The sequence below is a fragment of the Polypterus senegalus genome, chromosome 16 (genome assembly GCF_016835505.1).
Source record: "Polypterus senegalus isolate Bchr_013 chromosome 16, ASM1683550v1, whole genome shotgun sequence".
NCBI classification, from domain to species: domain Eukaryota; kingdom Metazoa; phylum Chordata; class Cladistia; order Polypteriformes; family Polypteridae; genus Polypterus; species Polypterus senegalus.
This window is the reverse complement of record NC_053169.1, coordinates 34,407,503-34,431,648: the sequence shown is the minus strand read 5'-3', so window position 1 is coordinate 34,431,648 and position 24,146 is coordinate 34,407,503. Positions and strand designations below refer to the sequence as shown.

At 39.0% G+C, this 24,146-nt stretch overlaps 1 protein-coding gene across 1 annotated transcript in view; it reads left to right on the top strand.

Annotated features, from left to right (window-relative positions):
- prkn (parkin RBR E3 ubiquitin protein ligase) overlaps positions 1-24,146 on the top strand; it is a 1,158,643-nt gene that overhangs the window by 313,814 nt on the left and 820,683 nt on the right. Inside the window, exon 2 of the mRNA XM_039738446.1 lies at positions 4,881-5,044. Coding sequence (XP_039594380.1) covers positions 4,881-5,044 — 164 coding nt within the window. The remainder of the gene's footprint in view (positions 1-4,880; positions 5,045-24,146) is intronic.

Sequence of the window (24,146 nt, the reverse complement as noted above, 5' to 3'; positions counted from 1 at the left end):
ATCGGCACCCCTGCAATTTACCCAGAAAATGCACCATTTCTACCAGAAAATTGTTGCAATTACAGATGTTTTGGTATACACATGTATATTTCCTTTATGTGCATTGGAACAACACAAAAAAAAAAAAAACAGAGAGAGAAAGTTAAATCTGACATCATGTCACACAGAACTCCAAAAATGGACCTATCTATCTATCTATCTATCTATCTATCTATCTATCTATCTATCTATCTATCTAATGTACATAAAGTTCTATCTATCTATCTATCTATCTATCTATCTATCTATCTATCTATCTATCTATCTATCTATCTATCTATCTATCTATCTATCTATCTATCTATCTATCTATCTATCTATCTATCTATCTATCCATACTAGCTGGGTGAGCCTGTGTTGTAAAAAGCCTTGGCTCCTAGAAACCATGGATTCTGGCACTTCAGTCAATCAATTGCATCAGTTGTGTATTAGCGGTTAAGTAAGGTTCTCTTTCCTTGACAGTTTCTTTTTGCCGACATTCTCGCTTCTGTTGTCTAACAGCGTGTAAGCGAGTTTCTCTCTTCTTAGAGGTTTCATTTTGCTGATGTGCTCACCTCGCTTGTGCATTAGCTGATAAGGGAGTTTCTCTTTTCTCCGCAGTTTCCCTTTGGAGACAGAATCGCTTTCTTTGAGCATATATACAGTATACAGTTGACATATATATATATATATATATATATATATATATATATGTAAAGAGAGAGAGACACACACACAGACATAGTGATATGTAGATATATAGAATTGTGCAATTAACATTTTTTATCAAAATTAATTTCTTTTTAATTGAAATTTTACATATTTTCCTTTAAGCGTATTAATAGCTGCTATACAATAAAACACTAAGGTCCATGTGTCCAGTCCCTCTGAGCAATCTGATTGGTAATTTTGGCTTTGGTATGATTGGTCAGTTTGGCTTTGGTGATGTGATGAAACAGGAAGTGCAAGTGTGAGATACATGAGTAAAGGTGCATGCTGAGAAAGTCACATTCAAAGATGGCAAGTGTAAAACTGGACAGGAAGTGAGAAAGATGCCTCAAAAATAATGAGAGAGTCTGCGAGACAGGCTTTACTGGAACACACTTCAGCGAGGGAGTGCCAGTTAAGAGACGTTCGACCACACGCGAATACACAGGAAAGGTCCAGTAGATACACAAAGCACAAAGAGAGCAAATAATTTTTCAGTTTTCTATTACCTGTCCTTGACAGGACCATGGCTAGTTTTTATATAAAGTAGAAACTTCCTGATTACTTCCTAATTCAAAACAGTTTTATTAACCATTAGTAATCTTTTTTTTTATTTTGAGCCACTTCACAATGCAGTTTAGCTTAGCTTAGCAGTTTGATTGGTTCTGTCAACAATGCTGTCTTGAAAATGATATGAAGGTAAAGAACATTATATTGATTGAATATTATTGCAAAAGGCATTTTTAATTCTCTGACTATTTAGTCAGCCCATTGCTTAAGCACACCGGTCAATTCAAAGGATACACATTTTTATTAAAAATAGATGAACAAAATAAAAATTCACAAGGGACAGAAGTGGCCGGTGATACTATATATTTTTTAACTAACTTGTTGTTCAAGTCTGTTTTGCTCAACAACTGTTTTTGTGGAGGAGGAGTGAGGCATTAATGGCCAAGACAATAGGATCAATTGCTTGATAAGGGTTGCTGCCAGCTAAAAAGACTAACCTGCTTATCCAGGGCAGGGTTGTGGGGCAGCTGCAGCCTATTCTAGCATTCATTGGGCTTAAGCCAAGAACCACACCAGGAAATGGTGCCAGTATGTTGCAGGGTGAAAACACACACATCCATACACTCTAGAGCCACTTTAGCAGCACCAATTCACCTAACCTGCAAGTCTTTGGACTGTGGGAGGACACCGATGCAAACCAGAATTTGGAAGAACTTGCAAACTCCACAAAGGGAACACTCAGCACATGAACCCCGATCCTTACACTAAGACACCAGTGCTACCTCTATACCAGCATATATACACAGTCCATATTAAGAGAGGGAGGGTTAGCAGTCATCTTATTTTGAGATTGAGAGAGAGCATTTTAAAAAACAATTTTCTAGCACATAATTATTTTCATAATATTTGATAACTGCTTTTCCCCCTGGAGATCAGTGAAAAGTAGCTTTGACATCTGTGGGTTTCAGTGCCCAAGCCGTGGGTGAAACAGAAGAGGCTGTGATTCCCCAGACACTACTTTGTCTCCTAATTGTTGCCTTTCATGCTCCTGATTAATGCCTGTACAACTATATATCGCTCTATTATAAAAAAAAATCCTGGAGAGTAACAGTAGGGTGACGAAACGTGATCTTCATGTTAAGATAAAATGTATTATTATTATTACTAATATCACGGAAGACATTTAAAAGACCCATAAGACTAAAGAGATTGGCCACGGAGCGTCTCGCGGGGACCTTAAACATGAGACTTTGTGCCAAGAGATTGGCCCAGAACCGTCTCGCGATGATGTGGAACATGAGATTCTTGTAAGACATGCCCTACTTACAACCAAATAAGAGCACGGGCAGCTAAATACTCAGTCTTGTTTTGGCTTTGAGCACACACAGGTCCAGGGCTCTCAGTGCATATAAAGCATATAAGAACAATATGTTATAAATGAAACGTAGACGACTAAGCGAAGAAGAAAGCAGCACGGAGAAAAGAGACTCAAAAGCGTTGGAGAGACAAAAAAGAAAAAGAATAATCTAGGTGCAAATTCAGAAAATAAGGAAAGTAATTATCAGCCCGGAACAAGTGGAATTGAAGAAAAAAGCACATCCAATCCGGACGTTGGAGCTATACACATTCAGAACAGGTTAGAGATTATGAAAACAGTTGAACTCGAAAGGCTCAAAAAAAAAAAAACACAATACACACGTGAAGAAAGTTAAAGAATATGAGAGTAGGAAAATCAGAAAGTATTAAAAAAAAGAAAGTAAAGATTGCAGTAGCGCAAACAAACAGAAATTATTACTCGAAAAAGGGAAAATAACCACCATGGACCAAGTGTCATTGAAACAAATGCAGGATAAAGTGAGGTCAGAAATAAAAGAGAGTGTAGAAAACAAAGTAAAACGTCATAAAAAGGGTAAAAAACAAGGGGGCCAAACACATGCAGAGCAGGTTAGAGATAATGAAAACTGGAATTCAAAAGACCCAAAAAAAATGTAGGCGCGAAACACATGCAGAGCAACATACAGAATATGAAAGCAGAAAAAAACAACAGTGTCAAAATAAAGAAAGTAAACATCGCATTAGTGCAAAGAAAGAGAAATTATCACTCAAAGAAATAACGAAAAGGAGAATGGATATTGAATATATGGACATAGGTGATATGTCAGAAGTATGTAAATAAAAGTAAATAAAGTCAAGAGAATGTCAAAAATGGAGTTTACCTGACATGCATTTATTGGTTACTTTGCAAAAAAAAGTATTAACTGCTGATTTTGAAGATCGTTTTGTCTGTACTGAAATTCCAAACAGAGAAACCTTTCCTGAATTATGGTACAAAGTCCTTAAACACATGTCTCACTGACCTCATTAAAACGATTCAGCATATTGGGAATCGCAAGATTCCAAATATTGTGTTTACAGAAGCTCTGATATAAAAGTGAGACTAATGAAATAGCAACAATTCAATGAAAAAAAAATCTTAAAAACGTGTATCCGGAAAACCAAACACGGGGGTCGATGAGCGAAGCGAAACCAACTAGTCTCTCTATTATAAAAAAGAAACTTGGGACGAGGCGTGATCTTTTGAAGAGAGACAGAGAGACACTTTCACGTCCTGCGAGACAGGCAAGTCACATCATACTTACAACCTTTGGAAGTAGGTGCCGTGATATACATGCAGAGTACTGTAGGTCAGAGATAATGGAAGTAGGAAAATTCGAAAGTCTCAAAAAAGTGAGAGTAAAGATCACATTAGCGACAACAAACGGAAAATCTTACTCAGTGAAATAATGGAACAGCAAAAAGAGATTGAATAGTGTTTGAGGATGTCTGGAGGAGAAGAGAGACAAGGCAGTGACGAAATGCAGATCACGTGGCACGGGAACTGCAGCAAGCCAGCAGCTGATCGAGCAAAGAGGAGCTAAAAAAACAACTGTTATTTGATTCCCATTGTATTACCGTTAAAGAGGGATTTCGGAGGAGCGACCGCGTCTCCTTGGGGTGCGTTTAGCCCCGCTCTTCACAACGGCGCATAGTGCTTAGGAAGGGGTTGACGAGCGAAACAAGCAGGGGGCTCTAGTATATATAAAACATTTTTTTTCAAAAATGAAGTTACTGCAATAATATGTATATTGTCATGCTTAAATATAGCATTATAGGTGCCAAAATAATGCTGGACTTGACACTATGAATACCTGCCAGGCATCAAAGTGGAAAGCTGTGTCATTATTGGAGAATGGCGGCTTGTCAGACTGGCAGTTGCAATGATGTGTTAGCTGAGGTAACTCATAAAGACATGGTAAGACTAGCTGTACCAAGGGTACCTGCCAAACAGTGATTCATGACGTCTTTATTGGGTTTAGTCAGAATGTGCATATTTGGTAGAACCCTTTGGTTTTTTAGTTTTTAAAGTTTTTCTGTAAGGATTTGGTAGGTTACACTCCTGGTTTCCACCATATTTTCAGATATGGAATCTAGGCTGTCAAATAATTGTATACTCTGTCCTTAAACCTTTGAATTACGTGGCATCTCTGAAGTCATGTGACCTTATTTAAACTGTGTTTGTTTTTCAATGCATTTCTTTTTGTTTTATTATGTATTTTTATTTCTCTGAACTTCTTGTTGTTTCTTTTTATTTTTGCTGCACCCAGTGTTTGTCAAATTCTACTCCAGTCACTGCATCCCAGTGGAGGTGGATGCGGGTGCTACTGTCTTCCAGCTCAAGGAGGTGGTTGCTAGGCAACAAGGAGTTCCAGCTCAGCAGCTGCGTGTCATTTTTGCTGGCAAAGAGCTACACAATGACTCCACACTTCAGGTAAGACGGATTTTAGTAAGTCGCCTCCCTGAGTCGGCACTACGGTGTGCCTGCTTGTGTCTCCATGGCTGCCAATCTAACATTCATTCCTGTGATTCTGTTAGAAGGCATTGAGTCTGGGGATTCCTTGAACTTTACTCCACACTGCTTCATTAATTCTGACCTTCTTAATTATGCATTAAAATATCCTGACTAGGAGGGAAACAGACAGAGCCAGAGCTTGAGTGAACAAATGTTTACTGACTGCAGAAGAGCCTGTTACGCTTTCTTTGGTATACTGCTTGGCCTCAGTTTGACAAAATCTTAAGAGGAACAGAAGGAATAAAATGAACATGCAAGCTTGGTGCTGCTCTTGAACAGTTTACCTGCAAGTGCAAAGCAGAGTAACCCAATGCTGACCCCTAGGGGATAATCAGAACATTTCTGATTTTCACTTGTAATGGTCAGTTTCTTAGAAACCTCATCTTTGTAACTTGGTTGGTAAGTTTCTTTGTCAGTAAGCAAATAAGTGCGTCGCTAGGCTTTGGCAGCACTGTTTTCCAGCCAGCAATTACACATCATGCGGCACCTGTTGTTTCAGTCATTTGTTTTGTAATTTTATAATCAGCTTTTATTGTTTCTGTGCATGTTCCTTGGATTGCTTTCAAGCATAAATCAATCCAAAGTCTAATTGCCTGCATTGTAAGGAAAATATGGATTATCTGATCCAAAGCGTTTGTTTGCTGGCATTGTTGTAATCTGCATAAGTAAACTGGTACAACTGGTGGAATTCATAAACAGTGGATTCTTAGAAGCAAATAAAAATGAAATGTGTGCTCTATACTTTGTATTGCATGAAAAGTCTTTCCACTGAGGCTTCAAGTCGGCAACAATTCTACAAAAGGGGTACTTTATCCCTATTCTACTTTAAGTATTCCTCCTAATTCAGTGGGATGTTAACGAGAACCCATAACCCTCTAGGGCACTAATATGGCATTATGCACAACAGTTCTTTGTCAGTACACAAATGACTATTTATCATATCTAAATTTCCACCGTCCACTTCCTACAGTCTCAGTGAGTCCTTTTCTGCTAATTCTCCATTGTGATTCCATCCACAAATATTTTCTTTGAATTCATATCTGCCACCTCCATAAATGTGCACCTTTTCACTCAGTCATTTTTGCCCAGCACTGTGCCTCCCCACCGTCACAGTCTGGTCCTTCTCACCTCCCAATAAAAATGGTCATGTAGATCTCAGGATGCAATTCAGCACTTTCCATGTCATCACGTCAGGTTTTAATTATTTCACATCCAACTGTGACCACAGGAAAGGGTTAGGGTTAGGATGCGTAGGTTGAATTTGCTTATTGTATAACTACTGGATGGTGTAAAACAGAGGTATTGATGGCCACAGCTGCTGTAGAGCTTCACAGTAACCCGAGCCAGACTGACGTTTACAATCAGCAGGAGCTTTCCCGGTGGCCTGCTGCCTGATCTGGTCTGGCATTCAGAGAAACCAGTGAAATTATATAATGATATTATTCTGGAAATCGAGCTCTGAAGTGGGCACAAATGCTTTCGGTTTAACATTGGAGGGTTTCTTTTCTGGTTTCTTGCTTTGACTTTGCGTGCGTCTCGCGGTCTGACAGTTAAACCTTAGCGCAGCGTTTCTCAACCTTTAAGTATTTGCGACCCGAGTTTTCATAACAGTTTTAATCGTGTCCCCCAAATGTTTTTTTGAAAGGAGCCCACTAATACCAATTTCTTCTTTTTAATTAATGATATATCATAGATGCATATTTTATTATACCTACTTATCTTTTATCGACATTTATCTAACTCTATATTTATTTTTCTAGTATCAGAATGTAGTTTAAGTTAATTTGTTTTGGTTTCAATATACATATTTTTCATACTTTTGATTCTTGCTTTCTTTTTTTTCACATCTTCGTGCCCCCCTTTTTGTTACTTCGCGCCCGCCCCACAGATTGAGAACCACTGCCTTAGCGCTATGATGAGAGGTGCGTACGTCTGGTACTTTTGTGATTAAAATTGTACATGAAGATTGCTTGAAAGTTTATAATATACTTTGTATTATATTTGGATGTTGGGTTTTGGTATTTGTTACTGTGTATTTATTTTATTTTATTTTAGTTTCAAATTTTAATGAAGTGTAGCGTATGGTCACATTTTTAACTACCCCCTTTTCCTTCAGAGTGACTGAATAGGCTACACGAAATGTTTTATTTTATTTTATTTTTTTTAATGAAACACGTATGTGAGTGGAATGATTTGTGTTTTTAAATGTACCTGTTGTTCTTTATTTCATGCTAAGTTTGTTAATGAACGTGTCTTGTTTTTATTTTATTTTAAAAATTTTAAAGTGCGTCTCTCGTGCTCTGACAGTTAATCCTTACGCTATGATTAGAGAGAGAGAGACTGAATAGGCTGCACGAAATGTTTCATAGTCATTTCGTTTACTAAGTGCATTCTTTAAAAAATGCTTGACAGAATTCTGTGGCACTAAGATATTTTTGTCAATTGAAGAAATTCAAAGTGGTCTTTTTTGACCAACACTTCAAACTTTGTGTCAGAGTATTCAGCATTGCTATTCAGACACGGACAGCGGCTCGCCTGTGGAGATTCCAGACTCACAGTTGAAATTGCAAACATAATCTCTGCTCAGACAACTCCTTTTTATAGTTCAGTGCTTTTTGCACATTTGTTTTGATATAAATATTACAGAACTACATGATTTATTTATTTATGACGTGTTGTTCCACACTTTATCAGAGGTTGTCTTGAGACTAATATCCATCCATCCATTTTCTAACCCGCTGAATCCGAATACAGGGTCACGGGGGTCTGCTGGAGCCAATCCCAGCCAACACAGGGCACAAGGCAGGAACCAATCCTGGGCAGGGTGCCAACCCATCGCAGGACACACACAAACACACCCACACACCAAGCACACACTAGGGCCAATTTAGAATCGCCAATCCACCTAACCTGCATGTCTTTGGATTGTGGGAGGAAACCGAGCGCCCGGAGGAAACCCACGCAGACACGGGAGAACATGCAAACTCCACGCAGGGAGGACCCGGGAAGCGAACCCGGGTCTCCTAACTGCGAGGCAGCAGCGCTACCACTGCGCCATCGTGCCGCCCGAGACTAATATTTAATAGTAAAATGTATGTGGAAAAGCTGAATCTACTGTCTCCTCATTCATAAAAAATTCCAAGACAAAATGGTGTTTGTTGGTTGTTTGAGTCTGTGCCTGTACAAGAAAACCGATGTATATCGTGTGGCTGGGGTTAGACTTGGGAGTCCCAGCCTGAATAAACTTCCCAGTCCGGCCCTGACAGTAACCATTACATTATTACCGATTTAATGTGGACTCCCTGTTTGATTAGACTGCTTAAAGTATTTAAAGTATGGGTGCACTGCTATCCCACAGTATACATTTCAGAAATACATGCATAATTACATTATATTTTGATATAAAATAGGAGTCACCAAGTATTTCATTTTTTTAAGCAAATGTTTTTTAAAAAACAGTAATTTTGCAATGACAAAGCCTGTGACTGTCAGTAAGTGAGTTGTTATGCTGTAGGACACATTGCTTTTAAAACCTGTGATTATTTTGCACCTTTTTAGAAATAATTGAAATGAAATGAGAGTGAACTTCAAATTGGGTTAAGCAGGTCTGAAAATGTTATGTATATAAATGGAATGAGCGTATTTAATAAGCACGCTGAATATTTCAGAATAAGGATCTGTGAACACAATATCTTAAAAGCAACACATATTATGGAAATGTCTGTAGCAAAGCAAAACACAGACTATAAAAGGTACTTTAAATTACCTGGGGAGATCAGAAACCGGTAAATGAGATGTAAATTAAACAAAAAAAAATCACTAAAAGGCAGAAAGCAGGTTTTGATTTACCAGCCAGCCCAAACATTTATGCACATTCTGTTATATTTTTTAATATTATTATTACTTTATAATTCATACTATGTTGGAATCTGTCTAATTATATAAAAATTGCACACTGAAAACTGTATAATTATATATCAGATGAGAAGACAGTGTAAAAATCACGGTGACTGATCATTTGGGTCGTACACAGCCATTTTGTTTTGCATGTGCCCGCTTCATGGATTGCCTGACCCAGAAGGAAAGGTGAATTGTAGTCTGGGAGTCGTCATACAAACCCGCATTAGACGGCACAACACTTAAATCAACAATTTTCCATGACAGGCAAGTCATCTCTGGGAACAAATGAAGTTGTTAAGAGTGCAAAGTATAAATTAATTGTTGACAGAGTTTGATGAAAAAAAGCATAATTTTATGTAATTTGTGTTAAGTGTACTGGGCAAGAGTTATGTACCAAGTGTGTAATAAAACCTAGCATTTATAATGTTAACAATGCGCAGTGTATATATATGTATGATGAGACACTGACACAGTGAAAAACATCATATAATTGTACACAAACCCATCATAGCATCACCATGGCAAAAAATGAGCTGCAGATCCAAGTCCCTAATAACAAGCTCAGGAAATTATTGTTGAGTTGTACAGTATATGCCCAGCATGGAGCTCAAATCTGTACTTTCATCCTTAAGAGCTGATCTCTTTGATCATATTTGACTTCCAGTTGCAAACATACTCACTTTTATGTTTGTCAAATTTAGAATATTTAATAAGCTCTCTATATGGCAATTATTGCAAAGCTATTAAATGACTTGAAATGCATATAATAATAAATACATGTTTCTAATTTGAACTGATTTGCCATCCATCTTTTCTGATACTGTTTTATGTTGCTACGGAGCTCCCTTTGGTATTTTTTAAATATTCAGCATCTTTGTGTACCACATTTTTTAAGTCATCTAGCATGATCATAGGCTTTGAATCTGCAAAGTTTTACTCTTTTAATATTTAATTCATCCATCCATCATTTTTGTCAACCTGTATTTTTCTTTTGGAGCAGTAGGCTATTCATATTTAATTCATAGTATTGTAACGATATTAAATATTTTGATACTTTCTGTATAGAAACGAGAACACGTAGGGTTACCACTTACTTTAAATGAGTAGATTAGAGTGATGTGTGCTTGGAAACAGTGTGTAGTATTTATTGTACAATAACAACCTGAAATGATTTTACTGTAGCATTTATAAAGCCAGGATTTCATGAGGTTAATAGTTCCTAATACCTTTAAATTACCCGAATAATGCTTTTTGTATTACGTTTAATTAGTTTCATTTGTTAGTTTAATTATGTGTGTTATGTTATTGAAAAATTTATATAAATGAGCTCATATTTTAATGAGTAAGCTTAGTAATTATTTTAATTACGTAATTCCTAATGTTTTGTTCCTTTTTGTGTTATGAGCAGGAGTGGAAGAGAAAATAAGTTAATGGAGAACAGTTTAGCTATTGGTTAATATAAATGTTTAGTAAGCTTCGAGGTACAAAAAGGTCATTCCTGTGTAGGGGACAATTTAGCTGGCATGCCGCTCTGAATGTCTATAATGGTACATGATTTCCAGTATGATGTGACTTCTAAGTCTTAAATGTCTGATTCCCGGTCGCTGGCTCTGAAGAGTGATTATCTTGTTCCATTGTCTGTGTGAGTTTTGCCCCAGTCCCTCTGGTTTTCTCTCATATTCCAAAGCAGTCCATGTTAAGTTAGTTACAAGGTTCATTCTTACCTTGCCCCAAATGTTTGTGAACTTCGCTGGAGACCGCAAAATCATTTGAAGTTAATGGGGAAGGAGGAACTGAACTAGTTTTGAGTGGATCTTTTAAGTGTCTCTCAGGTCTAGGGAAAAGTCTGTTGACTATGCTGGAACAATTATTGTGGCCAAATATGTGATCTGAGCTGTGAGGCAGTAGGGCTACGCACTGCACCAGTGTGCCTCATACGTCAAAAGATGGAGAAGGAACTCGAATACCACAAACAAAATGCAACAAACAGCCACAAACTAGCAATAAGCAGAGAAATTAAAGATCGCCGTGCTCACTGACATCCAATTTTAAGGCACACTTTACCCGTGCCATGACGCATCAGTTTGGGTTTGGCTTGTTTCGTTTTATGAAGTCAAGGTTCCAGGCTGAGTGGGAACATCTTTAGAGTTTCTCGTGTATGTTTGGAGATGTTTCACACTTTCTTCTTCCATCAAGAAGAAAGAAATACCATGTAAAGAGAAATAAATGTTTTGTTTTTATTACTTCACAGTGTGTCATGTGTTTTCTGATGATAGGAAGTAGAAAGAAAGCGCTCCTTTTAAGGCTTGTTTTGAGATCTTTATGAACACATCGATAGATAGATAAATAGATAGATAGATCGACAGACAGACAGACAAACAGACAGATAGATAGATAGATAGATAGATAGATAGATAGATAGATAGATAGATAGATAGATAGATAGATAGATAGATAGATAGATAGATAGATAAAATTCTTTATTATCATTATGCATACACATAACAAATTTTTTTGTTGGTAGGACTCGGCTTCAAGGCAGAATACTTAATATACACAATACACTATAAATAATAAAATAAACATAATAAGTATAAAAGACAGCAGCAATAAAACATCATTATGTCCAGACTTTTCCTGAGGTAGTACGCCTGCAGAGACCAGTGATCTGTGTGTGGGGGTCTGCAGGGGAGGAATACGAGTGTGTGTGTTTGATTACGAGGTAAAGTGCATGTGCATGTCTACAGAGGGGCAGGTTAGGGGTAGATGTAGATGTATGTGTGTGTATCAGCAGGGGCAGATGGACTTCATAGCTCTGGGAAAAAGCTGTCTTTCAGTCTGCTGGTATGTGTATTTATTTTTCTGTACCGCTTTCCTGAAGGCAGTGCTACAAACAGTCCATTTCCCAGGTGGGTGAGATCCACAGCTATACATTTGGCCCTCTTCTGTACCCTTCCAGCATATACAGAGTCCAGGTCTAGGAGAGGACTTCCCACGATCCCCTGTGCTGTTCTCACCACCCGTGCCAAGTCCTTCCTGTCCTGTGCTGTGCAGCTGCCGTACCACACTGTCATACTGTGACAGAGAATGCTTTCTATAGCGGATCTGTAGAAGTTTGTGAGCAGCCGAGAGGAGAATCCAGCACGTCTCATCTTCCTGAGGAAGAAGAGTCTTTGTTGGGCCTTCTTTACCAGGTGAGATGTGTTCAAAGACCAGGTCAGATCCAATGTAATGTGGATAACCAAGAACTTGATATTGTCCACACACATTACAGCCTCCTCATGTATGAATATAGAAGCATGTTCTGTTCTTCTGGACCTCCTATAGTCTACAGTTACCTCTTTAGTCTTGCTGGTGTTCAAGATGTGGTTGTTGGCTGAGCACCATAGTGCTAGGTGTTGTATCTCCTCTCTGTAGTGAGTCTCATCATTGTCTGATATGAGACCCACCACGGTCGTATCATCCGCAAACTTCACAACCATATTTGTGGCATGGATGGCAGAGCAATTGTGCATAAATAACGTGAAGAATGCTGGGCTGAGCACACAACCCTGTGGCGTTTATTTTGTTTGCATGCAGGATGGAAATCTAGCAGTGTGTCTCAAGCTTCAGTGTTTCAAATTCACTGACAAGCCACATGCAGCAGTTGAAGAGCCTTGGGAGTTAAAACAACTGTGAATATAGATAATGAGGGCAATTAGAGATGGGGAAAAATATTGGCCAGCACTCTCAAGTGTCCTTCGGTGGATGATTTCAGTGCATCTCAGTAAATTGCCGAAATTGCATTTTTTTTCCCCTCGTGTACCTGCAACCCAGTGATGGACATGTCGGCAATGATCTTACAGCAGGCACGTGTGAAAGTCCTGCACATGGCTGCAACAGTTCTGTGATGTCATGCTGGCCTTTCAAAGCGTCATGGGGCACATGGAAAAAAATATTTGTCTAAGCCAGCTGCATGGTGAATTTCCAAGACGGTATTCAACGGATAATGTCACCGGCAAATACAGCTTTTTCACTGCAAAAAATTATTTTGCGAATTTTGCCAATCAACACTATCTACCATCATCCATTTACTTTTACACTGACCCGAAGTAATTTCCCCCATAGGATTGTATGTAAATACAATTACAGTGGGATGCAAAAGTTTGGGCAACCTTGTTAATTAGTCATTATTTTCCTGTATAAATCGTTGGTTGTTACGATAAAAAATGTCAGTTAAATATATCATATAGGAGACACACACAGTGATATTTGAGAAGTGAAATGAAGTTTATTGGATTTACAGAAAGTGTGCAATAATTGTTCAAACAAAATCAGGCAGGTGCATAAATTTGGGCACCGTTGTCATTTTATTGATTCCAAAACTTTTAGAACTACTTATTGGAACTCAAATTGACTTGGTAAGCTCAGTGACCCCTGACCTACATACACAAGTGAATCCTATAATGAGAAAGAGTATTTAAGGGGGTCAATTGTAAGTTTCCCTCCTCCTTTAATTTTCTCTGAAGAGTAGCAACATGGAGGTCACAAAACAACTCTCAAATGACCTGAAGACAAAGATTGTTCACCATCATGGTTTAGGGGAAGGATACAGAAAGCTGTCCCAGAGATGTAAGCTGTCTGTTTCCACAGTTAGGAACATATTGAGGAAATGGAAGACCACAGGCTCAGTTCAAGTTAAAGCTTGAAGTGGCAGACCAAGAAAGATTTCGGATAGACAGAAGCGACAAATGGTGAGAACAGTCAGAGTCAACCCACAGACCAGCACCAAAGACCTACAACATCATCTTGCAGCAGATGGAGTCACTGTGCATCGTTTAACCATTCTGCGCACTTTACACAAGGAGATGCTGTATGCGAGAGTGATGCGGAGGAAGCCTTTTCTCCGCCCACAGCACAAACAGAGCCACTTGAGGTATGCTCAAGCACATTTGGACAAGCCAGCTTCATTTTGGAATACGGTGCTGTGGACTGATGAAACTAAAATTGAGTTATTTGGGCATAACAAGGGGCATTATGCATGGAGGAAAAAGAACACAGCATTCCAAGAAAAACACCTGCTACCTACAGTAAAATATGGTGGTGATTCCATCATGCTGTGGAGCTGTGTGGCCAGTGCAGGGACTGGGAATCTTGTCAAAGTTGAGGGACGCATGGATTCCATTCAGTATCAGCAGATTCTGGAGACCAATGTCCAGGAATCAGTGACAAAGCTGAAGCTGCGCGGGGCTGGATCTTTCAACAAGACAACGACACGAAACACTGCTCAAAATCCACTAGGGCATTCATGCAGAGGAACAAGTACAACGTTCTGGAATGGCCATCTCAGTCCCCAGACCTGAATATAATTGAAAATCTGTGGTGTGAGTTAAAGAGAGCTGTCCATGCTCGGAAGCCATCAAACCTGAATGAACTAGAGATGTTTTGTAAAGAGGAATGGTCCAAAATACCTTCAACCACAATCCAGACTCTCATTGGAACCTACAGGAAGCGTTTAGAGGCTGTAATTTCTGCAAAAGGCGGATCTACTAAATATTGATTTCATTTCTTTTTTGTGGTGCCCAAATTTATGCACCTGCCTGATTTTGTTTGAACAATTATTGCACACTTTCTGTAAATCCAATAAACTTCATTTCACTTCTCAAATATCACTGTGTGTGTCTCCTATATGATATATTTAACTGACATTTTTTATCGTAACAACCAACGATTTATACAGGAAAATGATGACTATTAACAAGGTTGCCAAAACTTTTGCATCCCACTGTAAATACAATTACAGGAACTGGGTGGAGGGGAGATTACAGTTTTGAGGTAAAGTCTGTGAAGATGCGGGTTCACTGCATGCTCCCATCTCGCTTCCGGGAGCCCTTAAACCTGTCACCGTCGGTAATGTTACCGATGAGCACGACAGTGAGGCACGACAGTGAGGCACTACAATTGAGCAATTGGATGGTGCAAAAAGTGCCAAGTGCTTTTATTAAAATCAACAAAACAACAATCAAAACCAAAGTCCAAATTAAAGTGCAGTGCTTTCAGAATCCTTCAATAAATACGTGATCCCATAAAAACAGAAGTGAAAAAATCCAATAGAATGTTCAAAGCAGTCTCTTTAAAAACAAGCCCAGTGCATTCTTTAACTGCTTTCTCGGCCTTACTGCCTTCTTTAACTGCCTTCTCATGCTCTCTCTCTCTCTCTCGCTCGCTCGCTGTCGTGCTCTCTCTTGCGCTGTCTCTCTCGCTCGCTCTCTTGCGCTCTCTCTCTCACTCGCTCGCTACACAGGGAATGCACAGGGAGAGACTGAACACATGCGTAAATCATCAGCGCGTCCGAACCGGAAGGGAAACTGGCTTGTTTATCACCCAAGTGTGTGGTCGTGATCAGATGCAAAAGTTTGGCAAACTTTTTGGTCGTAACCTAATTTGTATGTGGTCTGAGACGTTTGTGACCCGAGGTTCCACTGTATTTACTTTGGCATTTTGGCACATTAAAAATGTTTTAGAATGTTAATGACTAAATATTTTTTTACTTACTTAATCCCCTTACTTGCCTTGTTGCTCTGTTGCTATCTGGGTAGACAGAAAAAAGAAACGTCCTCTAATAGGAGAAGCAAAGCACAGCAGCTGTCAGTCCTGTTTTCAGACAAATTCCTAGTCCCAGGTGCAAGTTCATTGTTTCTGCAGGCTGCATCTCCGTCCAGACCAGGTGAAAGCAAGGATAACAGAACAAGAGTTGGAGTGGAGGACATATGTGTGGGTCCTTGTAACAGAAAATAAAATTACCAAATGTTTTAGGAAAGGCTCACGTTTAAACAATGATATAACAATTCATAACACTCTCAAACCATCTTAACAGAATTAGCACTGTGGTGTGCCAATCCTGGCAGCACTGAATTCAAAGCGTAATACACCTCTGAGCAGGGCTCATGCCCATTGCAGGGCCCACTCACCCACATTCACCCAGACAGAGCCAATTGAATCAAATCTAAAATGCCAGCAAGAGGTCTGATATTTTTGACTTCTTAAAAAATTTTTTAAGAGTTTTTATTATTTGGCACGCTATCCTTGCGGCTCGTTGTACATTGTTTTAAGGCTGATGTTATTTTGTTTTTGTAGTGCTAGTCAAGAAGAGGAAAATCTGAGCCCAGACTTGCTTGTAGACCTCGTCTTGTACTTCTTGAGAGTTAAGTAGACCTGCAATGCTTTGATTTTTACTGAAGACCTGAAGTGTTGAAGGCCACTGTTTTCATTTCAAATTTCGAGTGTATTCTTTGCTTTTAAGGCAGTTCTCTTCAGATCACTGTGCTGATAAACAGACATACTTTGACCCAATCTTCTGTCTCCTGACGACATGTTTGTGTTGTTTTGCAAATGTGAAATGCTGTTTACAGGCATCAGAAATGATTTGGCAGCTCAGCTATCAAGGGAGATTTTATTTAATGTTAATCTGATCTGTTTCTGAAAACAGCAGTGTCCTTGTTTTGAACAAAAAAAATGACAGAACTGAAGAAAACAGCTCTTCTGTTATTTCTTTCTCCCATCAAGGTCCATCACTAGACAGTTAGAGCTCTCTTCCTGCCATGTACTGTAACTGAATGAAATTCGGCTTTACTGTTAAAAGCCAAAGCCCATGCTGATTTCCTCCTGACTTTAAGTTAGGGTTCCATTAGATACTTCACACTGAAAAAGAGTTAACATGAATTTAAGATTTCAGACCAATCAGCTGCTTTGTGACTCAGAGACAGTGGTAGTCTTGGCTTAGTTTTGTTTCAGTAAATTATTCTCATGGAGCCAGACAACTGTGAGTGAATTTTGCTTAAAACTTGGTGGGATCAGTTAGACAGCTCACTGAGTGTCACATTTCTAAACCAATCTAATGCTTAATGAAGGTTGCGTTCAAAATAGGCACGGTGATTTTGAACTGCAGAGAGCAGTGGTGCTTTCATTAACTTTTCCTGACAGAGAGTAAGCTTTTGATTACGAAAAGTCTCATAAAATGATCCCAATTAAATATGAAAATGTGTGTTGTGTGTGTAGAGAGCACACTACATGTTTTAAAAATAAACATAACCTTTTGCAAGGGAAAAAACCTTTCTGTAAAATCCAACACATCAGTGGACTATTGATAAAAGTGAAAGATACTGTATGCTGTTGTACACAGTTACGGCAGTGTTGGATGTAAGGCTGAACGAACTGGCAGCATCATTTGTGGAAATCTGAATTGCAAAAATTGTATTCAAAGTAAATGTCCTCTGGAAAGGAGGTGAAAAGGACCGCCATTTAATAGAGTCGATAATGATGAGCCACAGGAGATGCAGATTTCGGTACTCAGAACATCCAAATCAGTAAATGTGCTGAATGATGTGGACACCACTGACAGCAGAAACACGGACAAGGCTGCACAGCATCCAACTTCTGACGGCACACATAAATGAACAACTGAAGTAAGTTGACATGACTATAGTCACACACATACACATGGGAGGCAGCTAAAGAGCCTGAATGAGAATAATTCCATGCCAGACCAGGGAGTGGAGGAGTGCACTGACCTTTTATCTAACTTCTCTACAGACCATTTATGGAAAATTCCACCTGGCCCTGATGGCGTCGCTTCCGATTCTGGGCCTAATGATGTCACTTCTGGTTCCGGGCCCCTTGATGACATCACTCCCTCTGCTTGCCTTTAAAACCGCCATTTTAACCATCTCAGATAAGTTCTGTTATGGACTCTTATCTGTAATACATTTATTCATCCAATTTTGCAGCCCAGGTGGCTGGCCCAAACCTTTTTGTGTCTCTTTGTCAAGTTTATGACACTGTCTAACTTGAAATGCAAACACACCATGCCCGATTGTAGCCACAGTGCTTTAACGTATAGTATTTACACAGATCATAATGCTTATCTAAACTCTGTTTGCTGTTGTTATGCCATATGCAGTAGTGATGCAAAAGTCAAAATGATAGAAAGATACAGTATCGTAGCAGACTGAAGCACTTCTCAAACACGAGGCCAAGCTCCTCTTTCTGGCCCCACCAGACTATCAGTAAATAAACAAATACACAATACATGGAACATCAGGGAATAATTTTTAAGCATAAATACAGTAAGGTCCGTCATTATTAACTTGGATCATCTTGCACAAGTGTTTAAGCCAACCGATAAAGTGACACAGCTGATTACACAATCGAGGAAAAAACAAGTGGAACACACTGCAGCTCACGCAGTTCATAAGTAGACTGGACTGCATGTCAAGTATTCCTTTCTAGGTTAATGGAAGCAGTAGCAACAACTGAATGCTCAGATAAAATATTTTGAACCAGCCTCTAACTACTACCACTGTAAAGAATTAAACAAGACAGCCTTTTTGGATCACAGTGTACACCAATTAACCACAACCAACCTTCTATAGGACGACATTCAGAGCAAGACTGGCTGAGGATGTCCGATTCATGAAGGTTTTCCATATTAGATCGAAGAGTCCTGAAGTCTACTTTCTCTAAAGCCTTAAACAAGGCTAATCATAGCTAATGCCCCAGGAGACTGCTCAGCAGCACTTATAGTTTATTCGTTCAAATTAGGCATAACATGCAAAACAAAAGAAAGACTAACATCACCGGGGACTCAAGGCATGACATGTCATCATGTTAAACTAGCACAATTTTAAGTTAAGAAAATTAACAACATTAAAGGGTTCCTTTAAAACATAAGGGCGGGGATGACAGCTCAATTTGTAGGTGAGAAGAAAATGATTATGGCATATGGGTAGTTAATGTATTATTATTGTTAATGTTATTATTATTACTGTTATTACTGCTTGTCAATGTTAACAGAGCAGTTGAAGCTAAAGCCCAGGATTTTAAAGCAAAAGGCTACCTCTGACTTTACTGCCTGTGTTCCAGTTTTAAAATATAAAGAACAAAAGTAGTGTTTCCTGGTTTCATACAGTGTTTATAAAGAGTGTTCACCCCCTGGAAGTTTTTAACATTTTATTGTTGCACACCATTGAATCGCAATTTATTTAATCTGGCTTTTCAACAGAAGAAGACTCTCTAATGTCAAAGTGAAAACAGATCTCTCGCATAAGTATTCACCTCCTTAATACGACATACCTCAGTCATCCCTGGTGTGGCCCTATGATTTTACAGAATGAGTCACAGAATGAGTTCAATTGAGATTTCTTGTCTGGGATTTCACTTGATTGTAGTACCAGGGTAGCCCACGAAAAAGTGGCCGCTTCCACCGAGGCAACTGCATTACATGGTGAAGAGAAAATGATCAAATTTGGTACTCACATTTACAGAAGATGCTGAAAGTGATTCCCTTGTGCAGCAATCCTTCTCTGTGCCCGTTTCAGCATGTTCATGTACAGTATTTGAAACGTCACAGGATCGATTCTCTGTATTGCATTTTCAATGTTAATCTTCAGTTCATTTACAGTCCATGGATTTGTCTCATACACGCAGCCCTTTAAATGACCCCACAAGAAGTAGTCGTCTGTTGTTAAGTCAGGTGATTATGGTGTTCGTAAACCCTTGTTAATAATCATTTTGTCAGGGAAATGCTCCCGAATAGTAGCTTTAGATATGCAGAAAGTATGGCAAGTCTCACCATCTTGCTGAGAGTAACAATGGTCGCGTTTGTAGTATGTCAATTGTGTGAAGTACACTGCAACTACAAAACTTGTTTCCAGGGGTCAGACAGCAAGGAAACAAGGCAGACGTCACAATCACAGTTGTCTATCCAGCAGCAGACAAGATGGGAGTTGTCTTGGAGGTGGGCCATGTTTTTGTGGGGCATCCTGTATAAATGCACCTAATAAGGAAGGTTCAGCTTGTAAGTGAGTCATTTTGGTGCCCTAACCTACACAATGAAGACAAAACAACACTACAAGCACAATCAGGAGATGGAGTCAAGATCCAAACCATCAAACATTCCTTGGAGTCCAGTTATCAGTCATTAACAAATGGTAAAGAGTGTGAAAGAGCTAATGTTAGTGATAACGCCCCCTCTCGTCCTAGAGTGTTATTGTATACTTCGCCAGACTCTGTAAGAAGATCTTCCAACATGTATGCATGACACTAAATTTCAAGATACTTCAGAAAATCTCATAATTTTGCAACATTTTTAAGGTGGGTAAATCAGGTTTTAGAAGGTGCAGAAATGTAATGACAGAAGCTTATATTTTTGTCAAAGACAACACCTATATTCAGCCTCACTGAAATTTAAGCCTTTTGATGTAAGGCTTTTCAGTATTTGCTAATTATTCAAAAGGTTACCTCCCTAAAAGACCTTCAGTTTGGTCTGAATTTTTACACTTAAATAAGCATCAATGACCTAATCTCTATGACCAAAAGTAAAAAGGTGCACTTAACTCTAAAAGCATAATACTGTTGGCATCAGAGGGGATTAAAATATCGTTTACAACCGGAATTTAAGCTGTTCCTGTGCTGTGACTGGGACAAAAGCCAGACTGAAATTTCTTACAAAAACTGTATCTTTTAAGGTAATAGTTAAATTGCATGGTTCCATTTTTCTCTAAAGCTTTAGTAAGAAAAGGTAAATTGGAACTTCGTCTCATAACTTTTAAAACCATTTTGATTTTTAACAGAGGTCTAACAATGGCTACTTTGAAGAAATAACATCTAATGGCATGTCATATCATAATGATTTATTAGCTTTGTGTAATAATGGTTATGCAACTACTAAAAGTGAGTTTTTCAGCATGACAGTTAGAGCTGTGTCCTCAATTGTGAAAGTTTTGAATTGGAAGTTATCAATTTGCATTTAGTAGGGTAGCAGGTGAAAGGGTTATCTGATCTGATCTGGTACTACCAGACTTGGACTGTCCAGGTTGTTGTCTTATGTCATCTAATTTTTTTTAAAGAAATACTGAAAGTTGTTACTACTAATTGTAAGTGGAATTATGCTAGTTATACCCTTTTTTTTTTTAAGATATCAAATAAAACTGAAGGGTTATTAATTTTTTTTATGTATTTATTTGGAGGTTCAACATAAAATAAATAAATAAATAAATCAAGGTAAATAGCATTCGATGTGGCTTTTTATATAAGTAACATATAATAGTTTTTTTTAATAAAGACCATCACAAAACATAATCGCAAACAGAACTTTGCACAATACCTTGGCGAGCTCTGTAAGCCCTGCTGTTTTATTGAAAGACATGTGTGTGGCAGATTCACTGGCGAGATGAAACCCAACCTGTTGCTGCATCCAAACGGTGTCATCTTTCGCCATTTACAGACTGAAATTAATCAAATGTATTTTTTTTATTCTATAATAGTAACAATAAGAGCAGCTCACTACTCAAAACGTTAAATCTAAGAAGTTCCAGGAATCGAACCCACAACCTCTTGATTATGACCCAGCAGTTCTTACCACTGCACAACTCCAGCGGTCGTGTCAACATCGTACCCTAACCCAATTTCTTTTTCTTAGGTTATACTCTTGAATAAAAGTGCACTTGTTTTGTTATACAGTACCTGTACCTTTTGTGAAAGTGTTTATTTGATATTTGGACTTCACTCTTCACACATTATACACTTCATGTCTACATTTTGTCAATTAATACTAAAACATGAAAAAGTTTCTGTTCTTCCTACATTTACACAGATCATTGTAGACCCGGAACACACTTGAAACGTATGTATTCCAAATGATGATGTATTATTTACCCTATACAACTCCAGGCACCATCACAAACATACTTGACTTGAACTCTGAGGATCTTCTGTGGGACTTGAGCTGCGTCGATGGAGGGAAGGTGCTAGCAGGCTGCTTGCTGCCTGTGCTGATTGACACATTTGGAAAACAAAGGAGCTGATGAGTATGTGCGATGGAATGTTAGGTGGAACAGGTTTACGAGTTTATTCGTAGGCTTCAGGGATTCTAGCGTAAAAAAAAAAGTGGCAGAGAGGGTTTGGCTGCAAATCAGTGTACAAAAATGAACATCAAGAAAATAACGATTTATAAGGAATTAAATCATTTCACATATCACTGTGGTGTGCTAGTCTTGTAAAGCCAGATGTTGTCTGGAGACAACCATGAGTTAATCTAGCTTCGAAAGTAGGTGGGAACAATTAGATGGTTCACTAAATTTGGAACTCTAAACCAATCCAATGGCTCATGAAGGCAGAGTACTGGCGAGGAATTGAATAACAAAGACTAACAGTGCACTTCCTAACGTGGTCAGACAGTCAGCCAGCCTATGATCATGATGGATGAAACGTCTCCTAGGAAGTCCTCTGCTAAACATGTAAATGTGTGTTCAGTTATGCGGAAAACACTTTATATCTTTATACAGTATATTTTACAAATAAAAATAACTCTCAGGAAAGAAAAAAAACCTTTGTACTGTCACACATGTGTGCATGGGGAACAATTTACAGACTCAAATAGTGTTACTCGTCAGCAGGAATGGGGGTTGGCACTCTCACCTGATCCTCTCTCCTCTTATTCCTCTGCAGTTCAGCCAAAGGCCCTGCCTCTCAGTGACATCACCACTGGTACACCCACTATTGACATTACTTCCGGCAAACCCTGATGACACCTAGAATGAACCTTCCTACCACATAAGTTCCTGTTACGGCCACCCTGACTCCACCTCTTCCTCCTATGTACCATATTTTTATAGAGCAGACTCAATCTGTTACTCTGAACTCCGCTTATGTAAAGAAGTGTTTCTTTTCATTTTCGGATTTTTCAGTATATGGGGTGGCCATCCTCAAACCTTTTTCTGTCTGCTGCTTAGTTTTCTATCACAGTATAAAACCACATTTTTCTTTAGCATTCAAGGACATCACTGGGCATGTGGTGTCTGTTGCCGTCAGTTTTGACAATAGTGCTGCCATTAAAGTGAGGTGGAAAGTAATCAAAAAAAGATGAGCTGTAAAATATGCATTTGAACTAAACAGTGTGCCATCATGCCTAGTAAAAAGGAGGAGAAAAGAACTGCCATTAACCAAGTTATTAAAGAAGAGCCACAGGAGATGCAGTTTTCACAAGACTGAGCTGAATGAAGAAGGCTGATGAAGCACATCAACTCCACACAAAAGTGGGAGAAGATGAAATGAAAGAAAAATAAGAAGTGCCTGAAGACACTGACCTGACTCCAGCAAAGCCACAAATAAGGCTGCACAGCACATAGTTATTTTACATCTTTATTAAATTCATTGGTAGAAATGGAACACTACAACCCTGAACGTTTAAAGTTTATGGACTGGAGGAAAAATGTTGGCGAGTTATAGGAACAAGTCCTGTGGACAGAGCCTTTTTGCTGGTGGATTTTGCAAGTATTCACTACAGAAGTTTTAGTGATTTGTCCCTAGACATGTGTTCTTGTTCGAGGATCATGTCTGGCCCTGCTAGAAGATCTCTGTTTTGACACAAGATGGGGATGCATGATTGTCTGGAAGATTATATCTAAGCTCTGGGGGGCTGAAAGTTGTCATATCAGTTTTCTGATTCAGTCCATCTACATTCTCGGAAGTTGCCGGAAAGCTCAGGGCAAGGGTCTCTATTACTTGAGTCATGGCCCAGTGCTGGAGACATTCACTGAATTCTTCTGTAGTGACAATCCACAAAGCAAATAACTCCACTCAGCAAGACAGACCATCACGTTCATTAGAGAAGGAGAGAAGCCACAGACACAGGCACATCCAAGAACATCAAGTCTGTTATCAATAGCCTTCTACCTGAAGGTGAACCTATGAAGGCAGGTCCAATTCCTAGTCACTATCACACTGACTACCAGATGTTTTAGTGATGTCTGAATTTTGTGGGCCGGTCATTTTGGCTGAACTGACTGTTCCCTAGGAAGTGTGGATATTATAGGCTAATGAGAGAAAGAGAGCCAAGTATGCAGACAAAATGACCGGAGTGTATTGTGTGTAACTATTTAAGTAGAAAGGCAACCATTACCATGATACCGTGGGTCAGAAGTGCCGGTAATGCTTCTTGGACACTGGTTGTGGTCCCATCAGCCTCAGCTGGGTTGCATGGGTAAGGGTGCCTAACAATGAAGACCCCAAACACCCGGTGACCCCAGGGATCATCATTTATAAAGTCTACAGGTGCCTCAGGAGATGTCTGTTATAATAACAT